This window comes from Dermacentor silvarum, chromosome 7 (genome assembly GCF_013339745.2).
Source record: "Dermacentor silvarum isolate Dsil-2018 chromosome 7, BIME_Dsil_1.4, whole genome shotgun sequence".
NCBI classification, from domain to species: Eukaryota; Metazoa; Arthropoda; class Arachnida; order Ixodida; family Ixodidae; genus Dermacentor; species Dermacentor silvarum.
The window spans coordinates 26,353,194-26,378,677 of record NC_051160.1 but is presented as its reverse complement, the minus strand read 5'-3'; the positions used below and the strand labels follow the sequence as shown (position 1 = coordinate 26,378,677).

At 46.6% G+C, this 25,484-nt stretch overlaps 1 protein-coding gene, 1 long non-coding RNA gene and 1 other non-coding gene across 21 annotated transcripts in view; all 3 read right to left on the bottom strand.

The window, feature by feature from the left end:
• Window positions 1–19,205: 19,205 nt before the first annotated feature.
• LOC119459445 (uncharacterized) lies at window positions 19,206–20,183 on the bottom strand. Its single transcript, XR_007467754.1, has 2 exons — window positions 19,595–20,183; window positions 19,206–19,420 (listed from the first exon to the last, which is right to left on the bottom strand). It is a non-coding gene; the product is annotated as an uncharacterized LOC119459445 (long non-coding RNA).
• On the bottom strand, window positions 19,493–19,561 carry LOC119459814 (small nucleolar RNA SNORD57). The gene has a single exon (XR_005193815.1). It is a non-coding gene; the product is annotated as a small nucleolar RNA SNORD57 (small nucleolar RNA).
• A 2,210-nt stretch (window positions 20,184–22,393) lies between the features above and the next one.
• Window positions 22,394–25,484, bottom strand: part of LOC119457783 (MAP/microtubule affinity-regulating kinase 3) — a 171,240-nt gene continuing 168,149 nt past the window's right edge. For all 19 annotated transcript variants that reach the window (XM_049670455.1, XM_049670439.1, XM_049670440.1 and 16 more), the window contains one exon: window positions 22,394–25,478. In XM_049670455.1, coding sequence (XP_049526412.1) covers window positions 25,154–25,478 — 325 coding nt within the window. In that variant the 3' untranslated portion in view covers window positions 22,394–25,153. The remainder of the gene's footprint in view (window positions 25,479–25,484) is intronic.

Below are 25,484 nucleotides of genomic sequence, written 5' to 3'. Positions count from 1 at the left end.
CGCGTGCGTGCGTGCTGTCTGCGCGTGTGCGTGCGTGTTGTTAGACTTGTATAGGCATGAAATGCTCCGCCTGCAAGTATATACACTATGTAATGCTGCATGTTATTGTGTGTAATGCGTCGGTATAACCTTCCTTATATTTTTTTTCTTTTTTTTCGTGGCAAGTGCTGTAGATACAGAATTCCGGCCAAATTCTCTACACGTATGTCTTTCATTAGGGATGGATGGAGTAGAAGCGCCTACCCTTTTTCTTTCTACGCACGTCATCCTTCCTAAGCTTTCTTTCCGTGTTTCTTTCCTTAGTATTCAATCAACTCGCCCAGTAACAAATTTCACTACAGGGAGTCACTCCCTGGGGGTCCCTGCAGTATGACCTTATAGTGGAGTGTGTGCAAACACTTCTAGATTCCAGCCAATAAGAAGAAACTGGAATGACGTGACGCAGTGAAATACGGCGAGCGAATTGGACAATTCTGGAGCAAAGGACACAGCAGGTCGGAGAAATAACTGACTTTGCTAAACCTGTCGAGCATAAGTAAACCAACTGCATGTATAGAGGATTCGGTTTGTCGTTGTCGATCGTTTCTCGTCGTCGACCATTACCACTGTTCTCGTTGGGCCATGTAGCGCCCTTTTAGGTTGACTGAATGCAGTAGCGCACGTAGGATCTCTGCCAGGGGGGGGTTGAATCTTGTGGGGGAGGGGGGGGGGGCAAGCACTTCGCATAATATGCAATTTCCTTTCTCTAGCCAAAGCAATCCAACAGTAAATAAAATGCGTAATAATTATAATAACTAATGACGCCAAGGATGATGACGATGTTTATTTCTTCCGCGTTTTTCTCCAAGTAATTTAAGAGTGAATGCATAAATACAAGACAATGATAGGGTGTGTGTGTTAATCAGGAAAATTCGACCTCAAGCCACCTCCTGAATTGAAATGACAATGTGAACAGAGCACTGAAGGTACACGTTGGACTGGTGGGGCTGGCCGCGTGGAGGGGGGGGGGGAGGGTTAGAACCCCCGAAACCCCTCCGTCGGTGCGCCACTGACTGAATGCATGGTTATACGTATCCTTATTTTATTGTATACTCTTAACACCATGTTCCGATGCGGAGAAGTTGTTACCCTAGCGAACGTTAACTTCGTTCACGCTATTGTGACGCTGTCAGTTGTATGAAAGGCAGTTTTTTAACAGCGGAGGCTGTTGTAGGTCCGAGGCTGCGCCGTCCGTCTGTCCGCCGGTGTCACGAAGGGGGCAGGTTCCCAGACCCACCGCAAGGGGCGCTGCGTTCAATCAGAGCACGCGCCCTTTATCGCCATGGATTGCGCTCGGCGCGAGTACTCTAGCGCGAGCAGCTGCCGGGGCTCGCCCGAGAGCGGCAGCGCCGTCGCTGGGCGAATGCTACGTTTCGAGCACGGGAATCGACAGCGAAACGGCAGCGGCGGGAGGCTAATCCGGAGCTACGCAAGAGGGAAGCATAAGCCAGACGTAACCGCCGGGAATCCGCTACCAACGAGGATAGTCAGTGGGCAGCGCAAGGCTACAGTGGTAAGGCGAAACAGCGGCGGGAGGCTAATCCGGAGCTACGCAAGAAAGAAAGCGTACTTGGAGGAAAGCGAACCCTGATTTGTCCCAGCAAGAGGCAGAACAAAGACGCAAGCGCCGAGATGTCCCTTTGACCGGCGGTGCAAGAGATTTCCTCGACCGGGAGTTAGCAGGGAATGTTAAGCAGTAAAAGTCAAAACATCACTCATAATCACACGAAAACCGCTGGAAAACAAACATAATCACAGAAACTCACACACAATCATAGAAACCCACAGATAATCACAGAAAATCACAGAGAAACACAAGAAAACCACAGCTCCGCTGTTTTCACGTTGGGTGGAACTGGGTTTATTTTTTTCCTGTGTCGTTTCTTTGTTGCATCTGTGCCACTCTATACAATATTTTTTGCTGGATTAAATGTTCTTTCAAACACATACCAACATTTTTGTGATGCTAACGTATTGCGCAACTTTACTCCGGAGGGCGCTGCGAGCGCGCAAGCTAATAAATTCGATTTAACAACAACTTTACTCCTGCGTGGTTTCTACGAGTATTATATGTATATATCATTCAACATGTGCAGTACAGACTTCACTATGAACCGATTTGCACCCTTACGAGTGCAGATCACTGTATAACCTATACACCCGCATAGGGTGTAAGGGTGTGAGTTACACAGGGTGCAAATCGGCTTACAGTGTTCAATAGACAACACCGCGGATCTGCGGAGCTGTCACGTGCTGACGAAGCCCTCGCGAGCTCTGTCGTCACCAGCTTAACTTCTCCGCAGCTTTCCATCAAGAGGCATACACCTTTTTATTTTTATTGGATGTAAAATTAGCGCTATCGTGCGCAAAATCACACAAACGCTCGTCAGCGCACAACGCTTCAGAGGACCCGTCGGTTGAGGCATTCCACAAGGCGTGTTCAGCCATTCGCCGTAAGGTTGAGCAGGGCGGCTGAGCAGGTACCCAGTTGCCACAGTGTCCGGCCGTTTTCACCATGAAACAGAAAAAAAAAAAAGGGGGGGGGGGGGGGGGCACGTTATTGCGAGAAATACTTACTCGTTCATTTTAATTCACTTGTTAGCTTATTTGCATTGAGAGGAATGTTTAGTTGGGGGTCAACTCGGATGGTCGCCGTATTCAAATGTACATACGTATAAAACGCAGAAATGCTTCAATGAGACAACCTCTGGACCTATTTGAATGACATTTGTTGTTGTATTGGAGAGATAAAGCTACATTCTAGTGACTGTGAAGAAGAATATTTTTGTATAATGTGAATTTTTCTATATAGCATATATATAGCATATATCTTGTGTTTAATACCCCGAATACCGGAGCACAGCCTCAAAAGGTGATGCTACAGAAGCCGGTGATACTAGTTATATATGCCCGACTGCAACAACTGTCCGCCCAATGCGGGCAGAACATGGTGTTAGAACAAAACTTCGCGTGCCCAAAATATTAACTACAACATTGCAGCTCTTGGTACCTTGAAACACACACAAGTAGGTTAGACACGCGCGGAAGCTGCATGTAGCAAGCACTTGGTGATTCTCGGATTGCGAGTAGCAGTAGCGAACCCAGGATCTCTGCCGGCAGGGGGGGGGGGGGGGGGGGGGTAGCAAGCACTTTGCACAATATGTCATTTCCTTGCTTTACACAGCGGAATCCCACAGCAAATAAAATGCCTAATAATTATAATAATAATGACGATGTTTATTTCCTCGGCGTTTTACTCAAAGTAATTTAAGAGTGAATGAATAAATACAAGACAGTGATATACAGTGTTTTTGTTAATCAGGAAAATTCGACCTCAAGCCACCTCCTGAATTGTAATGACAATGCATGAACAGCGCACTGAAGGTACACGTTGGACTGGTGGGGCTGGACGCGTGGGTGGGGGGTTACAACCCCCGAACCCCCTCCCCCCCGTCGGTGCGCCACTGGCGAGTATAAACCGCACCAGCAAAATATTCAGAAGAACCCTGAGCATCCACAAATCTTAATGCAGGATGACAGCTACGCAACGCATGTCCGAATGCCGTGGATGGCGTACTCGCATTTATGAAAGTGTGCCGCTGCGATTCACATTTCATATTCAGCATAACGGATAAGGACGCGATGACAAGCTCTCTTTTTAACTCGCCATATAGAGCCAGTTTTTATAATGGGCCACACTAGAGCCTTTATACATAGGCCCATTCATTATTCACTTTCTTGAGCAGCTTGCCCTAAGGCGTGTATGAGACCCGAGCACAATTATGCGATGTAATGGCTCTTCAATGTGGTTTTGATTGTCTAACGTTATGTTATGAACTCAAAAAAAAAAAAACAATTTTTAAAATTTAATACCAAGGTTTGATGGAAAAAGCTGCGTCTCCATGTACGTGAAAAAAATAACTATCTCCATTCTCTCCACATGTTTGCTATGGTAAAAATTGCATTTTATTGCTTAAACGCGGAGATGAAGGTGAAACTACGTGTAGTACATTGCCATGTTGCTGCCGCGTCCGGTATTTTCACGCCATCTCAGTGATTTCGAAACACACATCATGGTTGCTTTCGGCCATCTGGAACGACACAGAGGTCTAGATGAATTGAGTGTCAAATTCCTCGAAGGCGGAATGATAAGAATATGAGTAATTAAACCACTTCATTACAGTTACACATACACTTTACTTCATACCCAGAATGAACATTTTGCGTAATCACTTCCGAGTGAATTTCAAAAAAAAAAAAAAAATGTTGGAGGTACTGTGCATTGTATTGTATACAAGGGGCCTTAGGAGGTTATGTGCATTTCAATAAAAGCGCGGAGGCCTTCCTCGTGCAGAAATTGCAGCAGTGACTCAGCAAAGTTATCGTTCACGAGCAAACGCGCGGCCTGATCCGTTCTTAGCTTGACTGGTCTAAGAAATTTCTCTCGAGGATATATACTCCGCTCCGAAGACGGAGCCTCGACAGGTGGCTAATGTCCACCGTGGACGCTGGAGCAGCAGCACACATTGGACAGCAGCCCACGGGGTCCCGTACCATTCGCCCGGGTGACAATGAGTGTAAGCTTGAGCCAATAAAAAGCCAGCCTGTTTATTTTCAGGAGAGAGACTTCATGCACTCGAGAATGCTCTATACAGCTTTGAGTGCAAGGCCGACTTCGTGGGTACTACTACTAAGTGGTTCATTTGGAAAGGAAAGGGGTTGGCGCTATCTTCTGCAGCCCTTGAGGGAGCTAATCTGGCACGGGGATACATATCCCCCCCCCCTTTTTTTTTTAATTACGAGGGGAACTTACAACAGCTGCTCACCGAAGGGCCACACGTAGTCGCTGTTGTCCGCGGCCTCCCGTATCTCCTGTTCACCCGGCGCTGTGCCAGATAGATAGATAGATAGATAGATAGATAGATAGATAGATAGATAGATAGATAGATAGATAGATAGATAGATAGATAGATAGATAGATAGATATATTAGATAGATAGATAGATAGATAGATAGATAGATAGATAGATAGATAGATAGATAGATAGATAGATAGATAGATAGATAGATAGATAGATAGATAGATAGATAGATAGATAGATAGATAGATAGATACAGAACTCTAGTTGCTAAAAATTGATCTGGGGAATCATTTACTTATCTCATACTTAGCAAGTTTAGGCCGCATACAACGTAATCAATCAGCTATAGTTATGTCAAGGCCAGCCTGGGACACTTTACCCTAGCATTTTTTGTAATGTTCGGTAACATTTCTTTATTTAAGTCTACATACCTTGACTTCGGATTCTCGCTGAGCAAGTGACAATGTCACCGTTCACCCCAGAAATGGAAGTGCTTGAAAACGGTCGATAATCGCGTCAAATATTTTGCTCGGGTATAAACAGTGGTTACGATTTCGTAATTCGTGCACTTACTGGAAACAAGATAGATGCTGTACTTGTCCTTCATGCCGGAGACCTCTGTCGGAAGCGAAGTGGAGGGGGAAAAGACGCGGAATTACGAAGAAACGTGGAGATCGACAGTCATTCACGCTTCATCCTTTCTGCGATAAAACCTCGCTCACGTGTCTCATATGATTCTCGATACAGCCGCGAAGGCGTGTGTAGCTCGAACTCCTTATGTTATGACACCCGTGAAGCTAATGAGGTCATTGCTGCATGCATGTAGCTCATATTACCTTACATCTGTCTCGCGTCTCAGTCCATCACGTCCTGTCCTCAGTTTTGCATCGGAAAGAAGAATTGCACCATGTGTCAGAGCCAAGCCAACTGGTGCACTGAAACGCATTATTAGCTCATGCCATACTAACGTAGTCTAAGTAGGTCACGTGTGCTGTCTATAATTGACGGACAGCCTACTATGGTGACCACTGCTGTCAACCTCCGGAGCCTTCCCAAACTCAAATAAAAATTAGAAAAGAAACTTGGGCTAGCTGGTGCGTATTGCAGGGTTTAAGCATGATTAGAAGCGTATTGTATAAAGAAAAGAAAGCGGGTGGTATGTTTCTGTAAGTCATTATTTAATAATGAAAGGAATCGGTTTGTCATCTCAAATAATAAACTGGGTTACCACCTACCTATCCAACCGCAAACGGTATACGTTTACGTCGAGGGATACTGTTCGCGTGAGATTTATGCTCAGATGTTCCGCAGGGGTCTGTTTTGGGACCACTCCTATTTAATATTTACATTAATGATATTGTAGACGTGGCGGAATCGTCTGTATCTTTGAAATTATTCGCTGATGATTGCGTAATTTTTACACCTGTTAATGCTGTCAGTGACCAAGTTGATCTGTATAACACTTTGAGTAACATTGTTGACTGGCGCGATAAATGGGAAATGATAATTAACCACACAAACACTGTGCACATGTGCATTACCAATAAGATCAACAAACGTCGTTCCGCCTACCATATAATTAACAACCCTATTGAAGAAGTACAGAGATGCAAATATCTAGGACGGTTTAACGTCCAGTCTTAACGACCCATATACACAACGTATGCACTACAGCCCGAAAAAAATTTGGGAGTTCGAAAACTTGAGTTAGGCGACTCCTCTCCTTCACTAAGATCGATGACCTATACTGAGACATTTATTAGACCATCTCTGGAATACGGAATATTTGAATATGTTCGCTTGTTTCTTTTTTTTTTTTTTTGTATTTGCTCATGTAGCCCACTCCTGCTTGTACATGCAGATGTCCGCAGTATTGTGCAAATAAATAAATAAATAAGTGGGTATATGCGGTATGTTTTATTTAACTTTGAAAGAGTTAAGCGATTGTGACAGACTTTAGACCCCCATCTTGAGGCTCACGATGCCTTTATTTGAGAGGGAAAGGGAGTAGAATGAAGTAGAAGAAAAGGAAAGGGGGAAGGTAGATCAAATAGTAAAATATGGAAAGGGTATAGAGGATTTGACTGGGTGTGGTGTTTACAAGTGCCACAGGGCACGGTCCAGTGGAGCATGTATAGGGAGCATTAAAGTGCCGCAGGTGGAGAGTAACATTTTCGGTGAAAGCTCGTATAGGGAAACTGTATATCCACCTGCAACGTCGACGCACACGAACTCGGCGTGTATAGGCGGCGGAACTTGCGGAACGTACCTGTGGTGTTAGACGGTTGAGCTCTGGCGGCTGAACGAGAAAAATGGCAGGAGAAAGGTAAGCATCAGTGTTGCCGCGTTATCACATTGTTACGCACTTATGCTAGACTAGAAAGAGCACAAACTTTGTCGTGTCGACATGTATATTTCCCCACTTTTCCGATTTCTGGGTACACTCATGCGTACATACGTCGCTGAGAGGCATATCAGACTGTTCACTGGCGTCCACGGCGTTGGGTGGTCCTTGTATTGAGATATTAAGTTGACAGCTAGAATATATATATATATATATATATATATATATATATATATATATATATATATATATATATATATATATATACATTAAGTTACACACAGAGTGCCAACGGCCGAAGTAGCTTGCAACAGCCAGGGGCTGGTACACCTGGCACATTTGTATTTTCTGGCCACTGGCTCTCGCAGTGCAGGTTGGTCTTTTCAGAGGTTAAGACGGGCACATTCTTTGATAAAGCTTTTAGAGCGATAGCTCTACTACTCCAGCGCCTGGTTCCGTAAATCTGACCTTCAAGCTCAGCCAAGGTCAACTGGGACTTAGCCTGCCACTACCGGCGGCTGCTGCGCATACGCCGCGTGGGCGCCCATATCTTGAAAGCGATCTGCGATGTGGACAAAGTGCGTGGTCCTCGTCGAATTGAAAGCGATTTGCGATGTGTACAAAGTGCTCCGAGTGCTGGTAGCTTCGTATGCGCTCTGCTTTCGACGCTTAGTTCGCGTTGAAGCGAGACGCAGCATGAAGGTCAATTCGCTCACTGCTGCGCTGCCGCGCCGAGCAGCGTCTGTGTGTTGTCTGGTGGTGCAATTGCAGATGCGGTAGTCGCTGACGGCGCCGAGCAGCGTCTGTGGCTTTTCTGAAAGCAAGCGAAATCGTGCTGTCGCTCGACAAACTTAGTTTACCCACGTTCAGCCACGGCAAATCTTTTTTAGATGCGAGAGCATCTTATGCTCGGGGCAGTGTCCGTTCTGCGGCGTCCGCACCCATACTGCGCATACGCAACTCTCCCTCATTCTCCTCTCCTACGCAGGTGTGCGCTCTCTTCCTCCCCTCTCCCCCTCTCCGTCACAGGTGCGTGAGTGATTCTTAGAAATAGGAGAAAAGTCGTAACTGCCTCTCGGGTGAGGGCACCTCAACAGCGCTGTACAGGGAGGGCGTGAAGGAGAGATAGTGACAGAGTAGAGAGAAACTGTATTGCGTATGGAGGCCTCACAGGTGCGGCGCAGCAAATCATTGCATATAACTCTCTCTCTCTCTCACTCTGTCCCTCTCTCTCTAAGGGGACGCCGGTAGGCGGCGCAAGTGTCGCGGCGCAGTATAAAGCGCGCGTTCGCTGTGCTTCCGTCATTCTCACTCTGTGCAATGATGTGCGAAACGCCATGAACAACGTCAACGTCGGCGCTAGTTGCAGCGGCAGCGCAACCGCCGCGGAGCAGAGGAAGGCTCGGGAAGCCGAACGTAAACGTAAACTCGATGCACACCCCCCGCGATGCCTTCGCATCCCACCATGGTTGCCCGAGTAGGGTGAGATGATGTGATTTTTATTTTTTCGTCACGCCGGTACTCCTCATTCGGAGGTGGTGTCAGAACGCACGCTGAGACTCGTAATCAATAAATGGTCAAGTGCGCCGCCATAGCCCTCGAAAGCGACAAGCTATAGCCCGGTGCGTATACTTCTATAGCCTTCGCGATAACTGCGAGTCTGAAAGGCGTGCCTCACCCTTCACGATGACGAGGACGATGCCGACGGCGAAGGCCACGACGAGCCCCATCAGGCAGGTGCAGCCGAACGCTAGGTGCAGCATCGGATGGTGCATGCGGGAAGACTCGCGGGTGCTGCGTTTCAACAGAGAGCACGCACCCAACCGCGCACAATTGCAGTGCTAACGACCGGCAAGTTTTAAAAAGTATTCCGCGGATGGTCGTTCCGGAGAGTGATCGAAGCCCCGTGCGTCGCATTCTTGAATGTTAACGCAATTTGAGCGCGCATACAAAGACAACACAAACACTGCACTCACGTCCAACAGGCAATGCATACATGAGCAAAGATATTTTTTTTTCTTGACTGCGCGAACAAACGGCCACAGAGACAGCATGGAACAAGGACGGGCGTAGTCCTTGTTCCAGGTCTTGCGCCTGTGCTTGTTCCATGCTCTCTCTCTCTCTGCGACCATTTCTTCGCGCAGTTTAAAAAAAAGAAAAGAAAAAAAAAACGTTTGCTAATATGCACCAACTCGCCCAACAACAAGCTCTTCTTCTACAGTTATGAGCATGTATATGCAGCCAACATATACACAGTAGAACAAAAACCTCGGGCGCACATTCGCGACGAACAAAAAGAAACAATAAAAGAAAAATCAAACATAATTATAACTGCTTCTGTAATGATCTGCATGAAAACTGAAAATTATCTGATGCTTCTGAGAGATTCCTGCGGTTGTTGAGAAACAACATGCATGATACAGCAAAACTGCACTGCTACATGCAGGAACACCGAAGTGCTTAAAGCCGGGACGTACAACAGAAAAAACAAACAAACATACGAGCTCTAATAACTTTCAAAAGATGAAGCGCCAACAGTGACAGCACACTATAGGAAGGAACAAAGACAGGAAGCGCCTGTCCTGTCTTTGTTCCTTCCTGTAGTGTGCTGTCACTGTTGGCGCTTCATCTTTTGAAAGCTATGCACCAAGTAGCCCCACAACGTGTTTTACTGGAGCTCTAATAAAATTTACTCAAAAAAGACCGCTCTATAACCGTGATGGAAAGCAAAGCCAGAAAAAAGACGCCACTTCGCCTTTCCCTGCGATAGCCCGCCATGACGTCATAGATTCAGACGGCGTTCGCTCAGGCTAATAAATTTTAATTGCTAAAGATGAGCGATATTGTATTCTAAAAAAAAAAACCAATGAGTGAACTTAGAGAGTTTTGAAAACATTGGCTGGGTATACAACGGCCCAAATCCGAGAAAATTCTTTGGAATCCCTGACGTGACACTGAGGTATACTGACACTGAGGTTAATCCGGGTTAAGTTCGTGCGCCAATTAAAAAAAAAAGAATAATACTTTCATCTTCACTTTATCTTCTGATAATAAACGTATCACTGCGTAATTTACGAAAATAACAGCTTTAGAATAATTCTTTGGCAGTCCGAACAGGTTAAGTGTTTTTAATTTAGCGCCCCTTTGAGCGCAGTGACTATATTTACTTCAGTGGAGGCACGGGCGCCGCCTTCCACGCTTTCATTATTATTTTTTATATCTCAACTTAGATAACCTGGCTTTTGGGTAGGGTTAATCAAAGTGATCAACTCCTCCAACGAAAAACTGAGGTTTACTACACAAGACGTTTCAGGGCCAACTAGCTCCATTCCTCGCTCATATATACAGTATATATACCCGGATATATCGAACTCGAAGGTGATCGTGAAATAATTCGATATATCGATAATTTGATATGTAAAATAAATATTTTATACAAAAATTTCAAGGCGCACTTACAGCTGTTTCTTACACACAATAATTCGTTATATCCGGGTTCGACTGTATAGCGTTATACAATTGCAAAACGGCTCGCGAATACGGGCCCTACGCGCGCTGGTTTGCTGAGTATCACTCACACATTGTCTTCGAGAACAGTCTCCGAGGTTCTGCAGGAGAGTAAAAGAAAAGCGATGTCGATCAACCATATATGAACAGACAGGAGAAGTTTCAGAAAAAGAAGTCCAGTTTACTGGTTTTAACACTTACTGAGCTTCCGGCGCATTCGCTGCGAACAGAGAAGAGTAACAACATCTCCTTATGAAATATTGCAAAAAGATACTTCGTTCGCATGGACTCGGCGCGAGAGCGGGTCGAGTCGGAAGTCGAGTTGACTCGACTAGCTCGACCCGCGGTCGCGTTTGCATGCATCTTGCCAAGCGGGTTGGGCGAGTCAACTTGCCCCTTGCAGGCGTGCTTCGAGACAACTAGCCTCGACGCCAGCTCGGCTCGACCCGCTAGCGTTTACATGAACCCAAAGACATGAATTTCATGAAAAAAAAAAAAAAAAAAACATTACATGAATGTCGGCCCTAACAAGCAGACTCCACCCGACTTCATCGGCTTCATGTAAACGAAGCTATAGTCGGGTACAACTTAAGAAGACCGAAGAGGTTCCACCCAGGTGACCGAAGCGCGGCAGCCGATTACCTCCGCGAGTAAAGAAATAGTCCCGCTGACGGCGACTCGGCCCAGTTCGAAGCGCGGGCTGCCATGTTCTCCGTCGGCGGGGTCACCGGCCGTCCGGCTCATGACGTCACTCTAGAGTGCGCGCCTATTGGTGGAGGCTCGTGTGACCTTCCGTGTGACTTTCTGTACCTCACAAAGTGACCTTGAAACATAAGAGATTTAAGGCTTTCGCCTTAAAATATGTGCCGATTGCGAATGCAGTGCCGTCTAACATAGCGTCTGAAAGCGCGTACATAACTGTCACGAAGGAAGAATACGAGAAGCTGGCACGTGACGCAGGCTCGCGACAGACGTTTCAAAGAGCTACTTTGGCCCGAGAAATATCCATGCGTGGCCTGTAATGTTCTAAACATTAAACATTCTAAACATTGGGCTGCTGTGCTTGAAGACAAAGGTGACCCCCCCCCCCCCCCCCCCATGGGTCACGCATTTCTTTGTAGCATTTGTATAGGCGGACCTATGTATCCGCCGCAGATTATATCTACAAGATACGGTACGGAGGCCGCGTATATGCGCTCAGGAGCGCGGCCACGGCTGCTATATAGAGGAAGAGACCGGCGTCATATGCGCTCCCTCTGGAGCACGCTTGATCACGTGACCTCCAACACTGGGTGCGCCACCATCCTTCTCGACTCGTCCACGCAGCCACAGCTTACGCCGCGCGGGTGCGATACGATCTTGGACTTCCCAGGAAACATGACGGCTCCGGCGAAAATTTGCCTGCAGTATCCATATAATTGCTATTTTAATAAACATTGTTGCCCGAGTTAGAGGCTATACTGCAACTTTTTTTGTTGTTGTTCAATTCGTGGGTTTGCCTCAAGTGCTATAGTGAACGACCGAACGGACGAACGAAGGGCTTCACTTTCAAGATTACCGATGTCACGGGACACAGTAAAGGGACATTATGAGGCCTGGAATAAGCGAGCGTGCTTTCTTCCTCCAAGGCTGAGTTGGCTGTATAGTAGCTAGCCCAAAATGAAAAGTAGTCTATATTCTCCAGTCCGCAGTGCAGACCACCTGAGCCAAGAGGCACCGCATAGCGTTACATGCATGTAAGCGCTATATTTCTCACCAGGTCGAGGCGCTCTCTCTGCCATGGCGCGGTTTTTGTAGACCTGAGAAAGCCGACAACTTCCAGGTCCAGCTCTTCTTCTTCTTCTGCCAGGCACATGACAAGGTTGAGCGGTGGTTCCATCCTATACATGAAATGCGAGCCTACTACGACGGATATGCCATGAATGGGGCGGCAGTAAAACAAAAGTTAGAAAAAGTGTAATTAAAGAGAATACGTTAAAGGAATATGAGTAGAACATTAAGTAAGCATAATAAAGGTGCTTGCTGACCTAAATTCTGTTTTTGAGAATTGTAAGAAATATATTAATAAAGAAATGCTATTAGTATTGTTTATATAGGTAAATTACTCACATGGGACCCTGATCATGATATAGGAAATTTACAGAATAAAAGTGGATTGGAGCGCATACGGCAGAAATTGCCAAATTGTGACCAGGAGCTTACCACTGTCGTTGAAAAGAAAAGTTTACAATCATTGCAGGCTACCAGTGCTAACATATGGGGCAGAAACTTGAAGGTTAGCAAAGAAGCTCGAAAAAAGTTAAGTACCGCTCAAAGAGCGATGGAACGAAAAATGTTAGGCCTAACGTTAAGAGACAGGAAGAGAGCGGCGTGAATCAGAGAGCAAACGGGAATAGCCGATATTCTAACTGACATTAAGAGAAAAAAATATGGAGCTGCGGGTGCGAGAGAGAAAATATATAGGACAAAAAATATACAGGAAAAAATTTAGGACAAGCGGGTGCCAGAGAGAAACGATGATATACCGAAATAAACGCATCAATGCTTTGATGATCCAAATATAATCTCACTATCAGGGAGGAAGCAGTCTACCTGACTGGAGCAGTATTTTTTGGGGGGAGGGGGGTGTTGCTACGCTGCGCTCCACAACACCCCAACGACCACCGCTTCGCGTCGGCGCCCGGCACCGCGGCTTCCGCCGCGGCACCGGGGTACAAACGCGAGCAGTATCCGCTTGTTTACACCACCACAGTTCACCGAGATCAAAAGCCGTCATGCCACACCACCACTACTGCAAGGATTTCCGCCACTAGAACAAACGCTACAATAATAAAGCGCGGCCGGCGTGGCCCAGACACCGCCAGACATTCAACGCGCCCTAAACGATTCGCTCCCTACGCACGTATACGAGCTGCTGCGCTCGGCAAGGTCCCTGCGCCCGGTCCCGGAGTTAAGAGAGCCACGCTCAGCGGAGACCAGTGCCTCAAAAGTCCCTAAGCGATTATGTCCCTAGGCACCTAGGAGCTCCACGATTGCCATGAAACACGTGTTAAGCGGAAGTCTCCGCTGTACTTACTAGCAGTCGCGAACCGGTTAGGCGCGGGCGGGGGCTTGGCGAGGGACAGCAGAACAGGTGAAGCCCGCGCAATGGCGCCGGCGCCTCCCTCAGTCCCCACAAGTGCCACTTTATTTTCCCCATCATGAGCGCTTCGACAGCGTATGTACAAATTATTACGAGCAATCCTTCCCGTTGTCTGGGGTTTTGACTCCCAGAAGAGTACGCTTTATTCGAAGGTCGGTCTGATTTCAGACCGACTGAAGCTTGACTAGCTGTCTAATATTTTACATTTTGAACACCGCCTCTGCAAGTTGCAATTATTCATTACTGTGCAATACTGTGCAGCATTCAACATTAATGTACAGCACTATATATGAAGTGAACAAAACACGCGGAGGCTCCACGGCCAGTTGAACGCGCAATATGGGCCAGCTTGCTTGCACACACACACAAAAAAAAAAAAAAAAAAAAAGCTGATGGAACGCAATCATAAAGTATGAGGGGGCTTCTGTGTGCTTACCTGACCGCACAACCATTGCTTCGCGAGCCTAAAGAATGCCGTAAAAAACGAACCAGGTGCCCACTGCAATGAGTAAAGACAAGTACTCCCTGTACAATAGAAAATTACGCGTTTTCACATTTGCAATACTACTGCTTTCCCGCATAGCATGGACATCACTATGGCTTGTATTGACGCTAACAAATCTGCTTCATAGTTTTTTTTTCTTTTTTACGTGATCCGACTTACACAAGCTTGGAACCAGGAGCTAGACACATATATTATATACTTCAGATGTGCTTAAACTCTCAGTACTTATACTAAAAATAGCAAATTATTACTTTCATTCGTGTTCATTGAAGTGCTTCTATGAAGTTTCCCACAAGAATTCTGAAAAGCCGTTTGAGCAATCCGCCTTTTTCACGGCGCTACGGCGCATGCGCCCTGCCCTGGCGGATTAGTCGCGAAACGTTTTGGAAGGGTCGCGCGCGCGGCCGTGCGGCCCGTCTCAGGAAAACGTCCCCCGAAAAAAAAAAAAAAAAAAAAGCGCTCGCACGCGCGCTACTGCAAGTGCAAACTCGTGCTGTGTAACTCGTTGAAACTTCACTGGTAGCTCAACGTCGGTGCGGTACCGAAAACGTGCGTAGCGTAAGACTGCAACTCCACTTTTAACAGAAAGCGGTGAGGGCTTCGTCCAGACTGCATAGGGAACCACGTAGTTGCCGCCTTGCATTCATGGCTGTAATAGCAAATTTATCGATAAACCCCTGCGTTACACTTAGTCGACACTTAAAAACACGTTGCTGACGAAGACTTCTTGCAGCGTCGGTCCTCGCTTGCTGGTAGAGGCAGCGTGTGACCGACTTCACGTACTCGTTCAAGGCGCGGTAACACTGGGTCGATACGAGACCGACAAGACGAGCACAGCCTACGATTGGCCGACCATTCAGCACTGTGTCGCTGAGACCATTTTATCATACCAGGCCTACAAGACGTAACCGACGAGCGCGAGTTGTCGTACTGCGACGGGCTTTCTTGTCGACGGCACCGATAAAATCAGCGTGCCGACCATCATTCGACCGAACCCCGCGCGATCGGCCATCGAACCGATAACGCGATAGCCGCAACGGCTTCGTTAGTATATATAAATAATCGCGCTCAAAGTGAGTCAAGACATGCCTACGAAGTTGAAATGCACAATATTCGACCCTCTCCATCCGTGCACATAAGTTTGAGACAATGTTGATCCTGTTCAGCTAAGGTTAATTAGGCCTGGCGCTCCATCCGTGCACATAAGTTTGAGCCAATGTTGATGCTGTTCAGCTAAGGTTAATTAGGCCTGGCGCCGTCGAGTTCGCGCACCCGCTACCGGCGGACCGGTACTGAAAAGTAAGCAAGTTATAATGAAGGAAACTGCTTTTATAGTCCAATTCTAACCTTAGCGATTTGAAATAAACTACCCTTCGCTTCGATCACCGTGTACACAATAAGCTGCAAGGGGGACACAGCGCTGTGCCCAACGCCTGTGCCAACATCTGTACGTCACCGTTCCCGTAGGCTGCCGGTCGTATTCGCAACGTAGATGGGTGGGTTTTTACGTGTTGGCATGCTGACACATTTCTTAATTCCTGAGATGTACTCTTTATCTCTGCGTCAAACCCGAAACAAGAGACGGTACATTCGGCACAGCAGCATAAACAGCCGCTTCGTTCAGTTATATACCAACGGTGTCAGCGATGGCATCCGCGTTTTTGGAGGAGAACAACACGGCCTTTAATTGAGCGCTTATGCGAGCACAGTTTGCTCTAATAATGCTTTATGATACGCGCAAACTAACTATCACGAAGTTAAAGAAAAGCGAAAATCAGTAATAAATTAACAGCCCAATATTTGTAACTGGATCACAGCCGCCATTGTTTAAGTGGCTCAGCCGCTCATACTGACTCGTCTCACGATGGAACAACGCGGCTCATATGAGCAGATATGTGTGTTTTATTCACCGTTTTGACATTCTTTCATATCAGCGCCTTTTCATATATGCACCTTTCCCCATTTTTTGACGCTAACAACGATCTGTGGCTGTAGATGCTGATGTAAACAATTAAGTGCATCGCTTTGCTAAATCCGACGCGGAAGGCTGCGCACTCGAAAACATCTTATTTATGTGAAATGTCTAAAGAATGTGTAAAAAGAATTACAAAAAGGCGAGGTGCAAGTGCAGGAGTTAGCACCAACAAACTCCAAAGTAGCCGCTACGGCAGAGGGAACTCAGCGTGCCTTTTTCGGCCGCACTGTAAACAAAACAGCACACTCAGGCCTGCTCACCCTACATGTATATAGTTGGTGAGTGCTACATGGCTTCCAGGAACGACATGCTGCCCCCCAGAAGCCATTAATAATTATTCGCGATCCACGAAACGCACAGCCGATGCGCACTTAACACGGGCGCAGGTTCACAAATCAACCGGCGAAAGCCCCAGCACCCTACCAAAACGTTTCCAGCGGCGCGCGGCAGAGGGCAGCACAGGAAAATGAAAAATGCGGATTATTGCTTTACTTTCATCCAAAACACCAGTGACCAGGCCATAATTTTTTTGCATCACAGTATAGGTTGTGACAGCTACGTCTTGAAATGAAACAGTAAAACAAAAGCACCGAAATGAGCATATTTCTAGTGATAAGGAAACAGTTAAAAGGAAGCATTTGAGCAGAGGTGTATGCATAGATAAATATAAAACAACGACGTATGAATAACGCTTCATCATCGTTGACGGACACGTGATCACTAACACCACGGCCGAGTCTTTCCGGCGAGGTGTTCTTCGTCCTGCAAATGTTATTCGTGCTTTGCCTCTGCGCGCCACAGCTGTGCGGCAGAGCCCCCCGCTACGTGTGCACGGCTAGGTCAACCAAAGCTTTATTTACAAGGACAAAAAAAAAAAAAAAAAAAAGGAAGAGACGAAGATGCGTACAAAAATGTCCACATATCTACAGTATCCACCCAGTTAGGATTACATCATCTCCGGGATCGGCCCAACGTTACTAGACAAGCTAGTCTAGTAAATGTTGGGATCGGCCAACGTTACTCGGGAACACCGTGCTCGGGAATAAAACCGACGAGCGGACAACGGATGGAGAGGGGGGCAAACTAAAGAAATCTTCACTTGGAAACTGGCAAAAAAAAAAAAAAAAAAAAAAAAAAAAGGTCCCGGTTCTTGTCTCGACGTCTACTTACCGCTTCAAAATCTGGTCCGCAAAGGTATACGTGCAAGTACAGCAAGCTCCACGCCACCCGACCTCCGAATCGAAGCCCACAGGAGGCGGTACCTACTGCAACTTTGCATTCAGGACGCCTTCTGCACTCCATGCGTTTTCGGAAGGGGTGCTTACAGAAAATGACTGCGCAAACCATGCAGTTCATAAACCAGTACGAAGCAGCAGCTCAATACCTCTATGTGCTTCGACCGTCGCATTGTAAACGGACGCCAGTTTGGTTCTTCCAAGACCTGGTTCCTCCAAGTTGGGTTCTTGCACTGGGCGGTAGAAGGTTGGTTACTATACCCAGTGACTGCAAGGTCACATAGTGGACATTATCTGGACGAATCGTCCGTATCAAAATATACTATTAGGAATTAAGATTCATCTCAAAACTAAAAATATAAAACTATTAACAAAATATTATTTAAAAAGTCACAAAATTGACATACTGCGATTTTTAGCAAAATAATTACTGAAAAATAGGTGCTTCCCACCTCAAATAGTCAAGGCCTTCAGCAAGCGCACCCCCCCCCCCCCCCCCCGAAAAAAAAAAAAAAAAAAAAAAAAAAAAAAAAAAAAACTCCTGGCTACAGGCCAGAATATGGATATCCCTCGGATAGTTCACTATACCTCGGATATGCTTAATTTGACCAGCGGACGTCGCTCAAACGATGTATTGCCGCACTTTCCCGAGTGCTAGGGACACCACTTTCATGCGCGCGAGGTATATACATACATGCTGGGTACACTGCACGTGTCAGGGCTTCTTGCATTGTTTGCCGGACGCTGTGGACATGCAATGGGAGCGCCCACACAGCAACACCAGGCTGCATCGCGTGCGGACTTGAGTTTTCTAAGTAAACTCAGTAATGAAATACGCAATTATTACCGATTGGACACATAACAGCTTCGAACTATAACTTGAACATGATAAATCATAATTTTGTCGTGATGAAACCGAAAGATAATGCATCTGGGTAGTGAGTGACGTGTGTGCCAGAAAATATATATATCCTTGGTAGTAATACCCGATATTGGACGTACGACAGACGTGCTCCGTCAGCTAAACCGGTGCATGGTTACTGGAACATGACCTGCATGTCTCACGAAGTGTTCTCGCCAGGGTAAAATTAGGGCAAATTGGTTCACTTTTCGATTTACGCGCCATAATAACGGCGGCGGTGCGCCGTTTTGTTATTGTGCGCTCGAGCCTAATTTCTGCACAAATACAACCTGTCAGATCGTATAACTCCTTTGTAGATAAACGGCCCAGAGCCGATTCCATCAGAATCACTGACGTCACGGACCTGTAGTGCACAAGCTTCACGATGGCTTCGCCATGCTTATACCACGCCTCCGGGCGCAGGATCGAGGGTGCTATTCTGCACTCGTCGAATTGCCATTTCAGCTCCGATCGACTCAAAACGCTAACATGGGACGGAATTTTAGTTATCTAGAAAAGCATCCACTTTCAGAGGCCCGATCGGTATCATACCGCCACTTTCGATTCCAATCCGTGCGCCGCGTGACACCCGTATAAACTACATTTGCAAACTGCAACATTGCACAGAGGCTCGGTAATTGCAACCGGCTCTCCTAGAGGCATATGCTGCATGTAGCGACTACAAAGACAGGTAAAACAGGTTTTAAAAAATGCTTTATTAGTCAAATGACAAAAGCGGTGAATGTCCTCGATTTCTACAGACGACGCAGTACTTACCAGTGTTTCCCACACGAAGTAGTATCCGCAAATATGTTCAAACAAATGCATTAAGTACGGCTACGCCTCTTCATGGTTTCTCGAGTAAATCATGGTGCAGCGATCGCTTCGTAAACTACGATGTTTTCAAAACCTGCAAAAGTAAAGTAGAGGAATTTGTGATACACCGGTCTTCTTAAAAACTTTCCGACACATGAATCTAAGATTGTCAGACTCATTAAATCAGTTATTTTGCTTCCACTGAACATCAAGCAGTAGGTGGTCATCATAAAAGTGCATATTGCGTAAATCATGAAATGTATCGTACCTGATGATTCAGGAACACTGGTGGCAGCTGGGGAGCTGCGAGGCTTTTCTACAACCTACAAAATGAAAGGGCGAAACAGGCTTTCAACGTCTCCGTTTGTCTGATGACGGTCATTAAAATGCTCAGGCGCGACCATCAGACTCATTAAATCAGTTAAAATTTACTCCCACTGAATCATCGAGAATTTCTTAAGTCATCACATATGTATGAAAGAAATAAAGTTCACAACGATACGAACCTGCAGGATCGGAAACGCAGTCATCCTTGCCACATCACCTGAAATAGAATAACATATGCAACGCTACAGAACACATCATGCGCTGACACGCCTAGGCTTAACTATGCAAGCACGTGAACAGCGACGGCTGGAACGATTTACTCGATAGCAATAAAATTATTGCCAGTACGCCGGCAGGATTACGTTGCAGTACAATACCTGATTATTTGAGGCATGTAAGCTCACATTTCCATGCAAGTCTCCGCCAACCTTAGGCGTGCTACGAACCCTACGAACATCGAGACGAGAGGAACGAACACGACCGCACACAGCAAGGGACCATCATACAAAAAGTGACAGCCACGTGACATGTCGCTGCTATATAGCATTGTATAAAGAGTACACATAGAGTACAAAAACTCTGCCTTTTACTGAAGTAGTACTTTACGCTGCGCCATCTTTTCATGATAGTTTTTTACGCAATTAAAAGCAACATTTTTGCTTCGAAACTTTCTTCGGTTGATCAATACTGTTGAAATAATATAAAAATATCATCCTAACGATGTTTTTTTTTTTTTTTTGAAATGGTTTTTGCTTCCCAAGCCAGTACATTAAGATGCAGCGGCGCTGCTGTCGCATTTAGTGCTGACAACGCGTCAACGCCTGGTGCGGGCCACATATGCATACACACGACAGATTTTATTCTTGAGAAATTTCTCGCGAGGCAAAATTAATAGAAGTGGCGAAAAGTCTTGTTCAAAAGTTACATGGCATAAATTGCTAACTGCGAACAACGTAGTCGCTGTAGTAAACTCCGTGGTAGTCGTCTGCTCTTACTGCAAACACTATGCCCGTTTATAAACATGCAACCAACTTTTAATTACCATGCAACTACGGTTTGAGTCACAAATAAAGATGGGTCGAACGCGAGTCAAAGCAGTACAAGACGATGCGCACATGTAATACACGCGAGGCACGTTTCAGCGCTCAACGCCCGAACCCTGTCGCCTCGACGATGGGAAACGCAATCATTCGACAACCGCTGCACTGAGTCTACAACTCAGTAGCTCTGCAACAAAACAGACACTGCAATTTCGTAAATTGCACTTATGTTTTATTTATTAATGAGCTTCAGTAGTAAACAAGGTAAGTCGGTTGTTTTTGTACTATTCAAAGATTTGTTAAATTGATGGCCTAAACAATCTGCTGCTGTTGAGAGTGGGTAGATATGACCTTTTCTTTTGAATGCAACAAGCGTCAAGTTCGGTGCAGTATATGCTGAACAACGCGATATCTCCATTCCTATGCATTTAATGGGAGATACCTGGGGGACCTTGTGAAATGCAGCTGAAAAACTCCGAGAGAGAGAGAAGAGACTTTATTTGCACCCGTCAAATAGATGACGGGGTAGAGGCTTCAGCCTAAACCCACACTCATCCTCCCTAAACCGTCGACCGGGATGGGATCCCTTGGGACGCGGCGGCGGTCAGGGCGAGACCGATGACTTGACTGTTGAGCATTTTCTGCTTCGTTGAGTAGCAAGGACTCCCAGGATTCTCTGCTTCTATCTGCTCATCAAAGTTAGGACATGTCCAAACCATGTGGACTAAGTCCGCTATACCATTACAATGCCTACACCGAGGGCTATACACCGAGGGATGCCATTTGCTCAACAGTTGTGGGTTCGGAAATACCCCTGTTTGCAGTTTCCTCCACATAACTTCCTCGCTTTTGGTAAGGTTCTTATCCGCTCTCTGGTAAGTCTTACGCCCCAGCTTATAATGATTAAGAATTTCTTGAAAAGTGTTCAGTTCGTCAGCGGTCTGTAGGGGTTCCTCGCTTGGGGGTGTTGTCGAGACAGCGCTGGAATCCCGGAAAGTGAGACCTCGGGCCAGCGCGTGCGCCTTCTCGTTCCCTCGCAAACCCTGATGAGCCGGTGTCCAGATTAGCGAAACCTGCTCCGCCGGGGGCTGTCCGACGGCTAATATGTGTACAGCTCCAAGCAACTTCTTAAACATGCACCTATTTGAGTTGCACTTCCTCTGAATGTTCGCTTACAGTTGGACGAGTAAGGCAAATACTCGTCCAATGGGGACTTAATCCATTCAAGTTCTTTCTATGCACCATTCAGCTTCAATAAATATTGCTTACTACCAGGTTAGGTACGTGTTGTGGTTACATTCGAGTGTAAACACTTTAATCCTTGCACATCAGCCCATTTGCTCCATTTTAATCGCTGCCACACGCACCAACAAAACCTGTCGAGCTCCAACATGACGCTCATTCACACGTAAACCAAAATGTGCCACTTTCACTTACCTTTACTTAACTGCGTAGCATGAATAGCTTGAACATTGCCTCTTCACTAATTAGAGAAATATTCAATACTCCAATGATCATAGGCCATTTCTTTTAGTACATTTACCTTCAATAAGTCCGACGCTTACACAAGCCTACTCATTCAGGAGAAGCAACAAATGGCTTTGGAAACTGCAAGATTACACCCACACAAGCATAAAGGATTGGTCAGTCAAGATGCAAATGTAGAGATCAGCCCAAGAAATGGAAAGTCAACACAAAGGACAGGTACTTGAAGGACCCTTTATTTGTTTTTAGATAAATTATACACTAGAAACTTCCCTAGCACTTACTTGTGTAATTATGAAAGCTCCAGATATTTACACTGAACTAGTTATAACCAATTTCCTTGAAAATTAAAAAAAAAAAAAGGTTGGGAAAGCTGCTAGCACTGGTCACACTTCGCCATGGCAGCCGCTCCAAGAAACACATACAGGGCGGCAGCTATGTACACCCCGCGTCATCTTGTTCGCCGCCGGAGCCTTGAAAGCATCTCTCGCAAAGAAACGGGGGCCAATCAACAAGTCCAGTTCGTGCAGCAGCCTACTAGGACAAGAAAAATAACTAAAGCGCCATGTCTTGTTAAAACAATGGTGTGTTTGTGTGTGTGTGTGAAAACAAAAAATTGTGTCAACTCATCGCACCACCAACACTGGTAACTGCACTCTAGCACGAAATGCAGTTGCGTCCTCCCCCCTTCCCTCCCATTTGAGAAGTCTTCTTGCCCACTATTTACACAGGGAGGAACCGTCTGGGAAAAAGAATGCTGCTCGTATGTACAAGGCGGCTAACGGCGATCGACACATTTAAGTGGCGCAGTTTGTTTGATAGACAAGGACGAAAAACAAAAAGTGGGGGAGAAACGAATAGGACTCCTTGAGCTAAGTAAACATCTAACAAAAGTTGCAGCTCCCTCTGGCTGGAAAACGGGGGTGTTTGCCAACCGAGGCGGAAGCTATGGGCGGCGTTCTCTCAGTGCCTACAGTAAAGTACAAGTTCTCCTAACAACGAAACGTATAACTCCTTCCTCACATCCCTTGCTGCTTGGCGTGACCTCGGCAAAAATTTCCCAAATCATTCGGTTGGGGGAGTGAACGAACAACTCAATACTGCTATATACGGAGTGCATTCGATGTGAGCTTCGTAGCAGCTTCTTTACTAATTAAACATCTGCAGCAGTAACTTGTTCCCACCTATCGCACATTACCACTTCCCGTCTTGAAAAAGAAGCACCGTGCCCCGAGCCTATGCTGGAAAGACACGGCGACCTCGATGAAAAGGTTATGAAATGACACTGCAGTGCTGCGCACACCGTGCGCTAAGATGGGCAACAAAAATGCAAAACGGAGCCAAGCACGCGCTTTCGCTGGGTCAAAAGCAATAGTCGAAATGAATCAAGTCTCGCGGTACGCACGATTCCTGCTTGGTGGACTTGGAAAAAAAAAAAAGAAAAAGCAAACGCGAGGCAATGAAGCGAGCGCACCCGATGTTCTCGGTCGCGATGTGTTGATGGGCCTTCGCACACAGCGAAAAATAAGTAACCTTGAGATGGTGGGTGGAGAGTGCACCTAACATTTAGTTCCCTAGTTTGCAGTCTCCCTCGTGGTGTAACTCCCCTCCCTCCCTTAACGACAAAAATACAGCATGTCATCTGTTCACCTTAGTTGTCGAAACGCAGCAATTTTCAGGCTTCCTCCAATGTTACTCTCTGGGCTAGTACGCTGTCACATTCAGTGAGACAGGTTGTTGAGGGAGGAAACCTTGTCTCTAAAATGCCTGTCAAGAGCCTACGCAGTGCTGCCAAGGTTCCAAATATGTCTCGAGAGTGGGCGTTCTGGCCAATGGGTGAATGATGTGAACACCGAAGAAAAGGAAAAACGCAAAAAGACCAGCGTCCCGCCTGTGGCAGCTGCCTCAGGGCCTCAATACCACTGAGGCAGCGCATGCGCAGAGAGCCTTGGGCAAGCAACTGCTGTGTTCCTGTTACGAATGTGGCCTGAACACTTTTAAATGACCGTTATCTCGAGTTCACGTGGTGTGTGAACCGCGAGGCTCTCAGCAGCATCATTTGGTGTCCACAGAGGAGAGCCAGAAATTGCCGCTACGCAATCACAAACAACAACAGCCAGTCATGCTCATGTCAACCTCGTTGCTTTCTTATATACACATACATCCAAGATAAGAAAAAAAAAAAGAAAGTGGGGTGGGCCTAAGTAAAAAAAAAAAAAAAATTGCACATACACACACATCAGTCATGACATGCACACACTTAAACGCACATCCAGCCTCGAGTCCGTTAACGCAGGGAATCGTTGGTTTGGGAGGAGGCAAGGCGCAAAGAGGGTCGGGTGGGGAGTACAACACAGTTCAGTACTTTCTGCCAGCGCGACACTCGAAAAAGTGGGGACAGGTGCAGCACACCTGTCCTTTGTGACGTATGCCTTCTCTTCATCGTTGGGGAAGGAGCGTCGCCAACGGTGCCCCCTGCTCCCTGGCAAAAGGGCTACGACGCTGCTTCGATTCGTGCCCGTCTGAGCAAGACGAGAGCTCGTTGAGAGCCCGCCAAGGCTCAGAAGACGACATTGTTGCCTTGAAGCGTGCTGCAAATCCACGCTGGCGGCACAATAAAAACCCTGCCTCACCCCTCACCAATGAACATCTTGAACACGCAGAAGAAAAAAAAAAAGGAGAGGGGGGGGGGGAAATGGTACAAGCTATGCGTAATCCCTTTCTTGCGAGTGCAACACAAAATGTAAAAAAAAAAAAAAAAGTCAATGTCAAGCAGGAACAGAGCCAAGCCAAGCCCCCGCACACAAAGTACACCTAGACGTCGTTGCAGCGGGATGTCTTGCCGCAGGTTGCAAGTGCCACCGGGGGTCGGGGCGAAGAGGCAAGTTGAGCGCCACCGCCGTGCCCAAAGCAGTGGCGGCGGCAGCAGCAGCAGAGCTTTTCTTTCTTCTACCACACGGCGGTGGACAGAGTCATTAAAGTTTGAGCTCGTTGGCCACCTTGGAGGCAATGTTCTTGAAGCCAATAGAGGTGCCCGAGATGCGCTTGAAGCGCACCCCGTTGAGCGACAGCCGCGGCAGCTTGCACACCTCGATCTCCCACTGGACGAGCGAGTCCGTGTTGGGGTCGCCATGCACGCACAACAGCAGGAACTTCTCGCGCTGCTCGTAGTCGCAGTTGTTCTTGTCGAGGACTTTGCGGATCTCTTGCATGATCTCGGCGGGGTCCCTCGATGACGTCGTCTTCATGCTCCAGGTGAAACGCAGTGACCGGGGCTTAACTTGCTCTTCGTTCATTGTCCTGCAT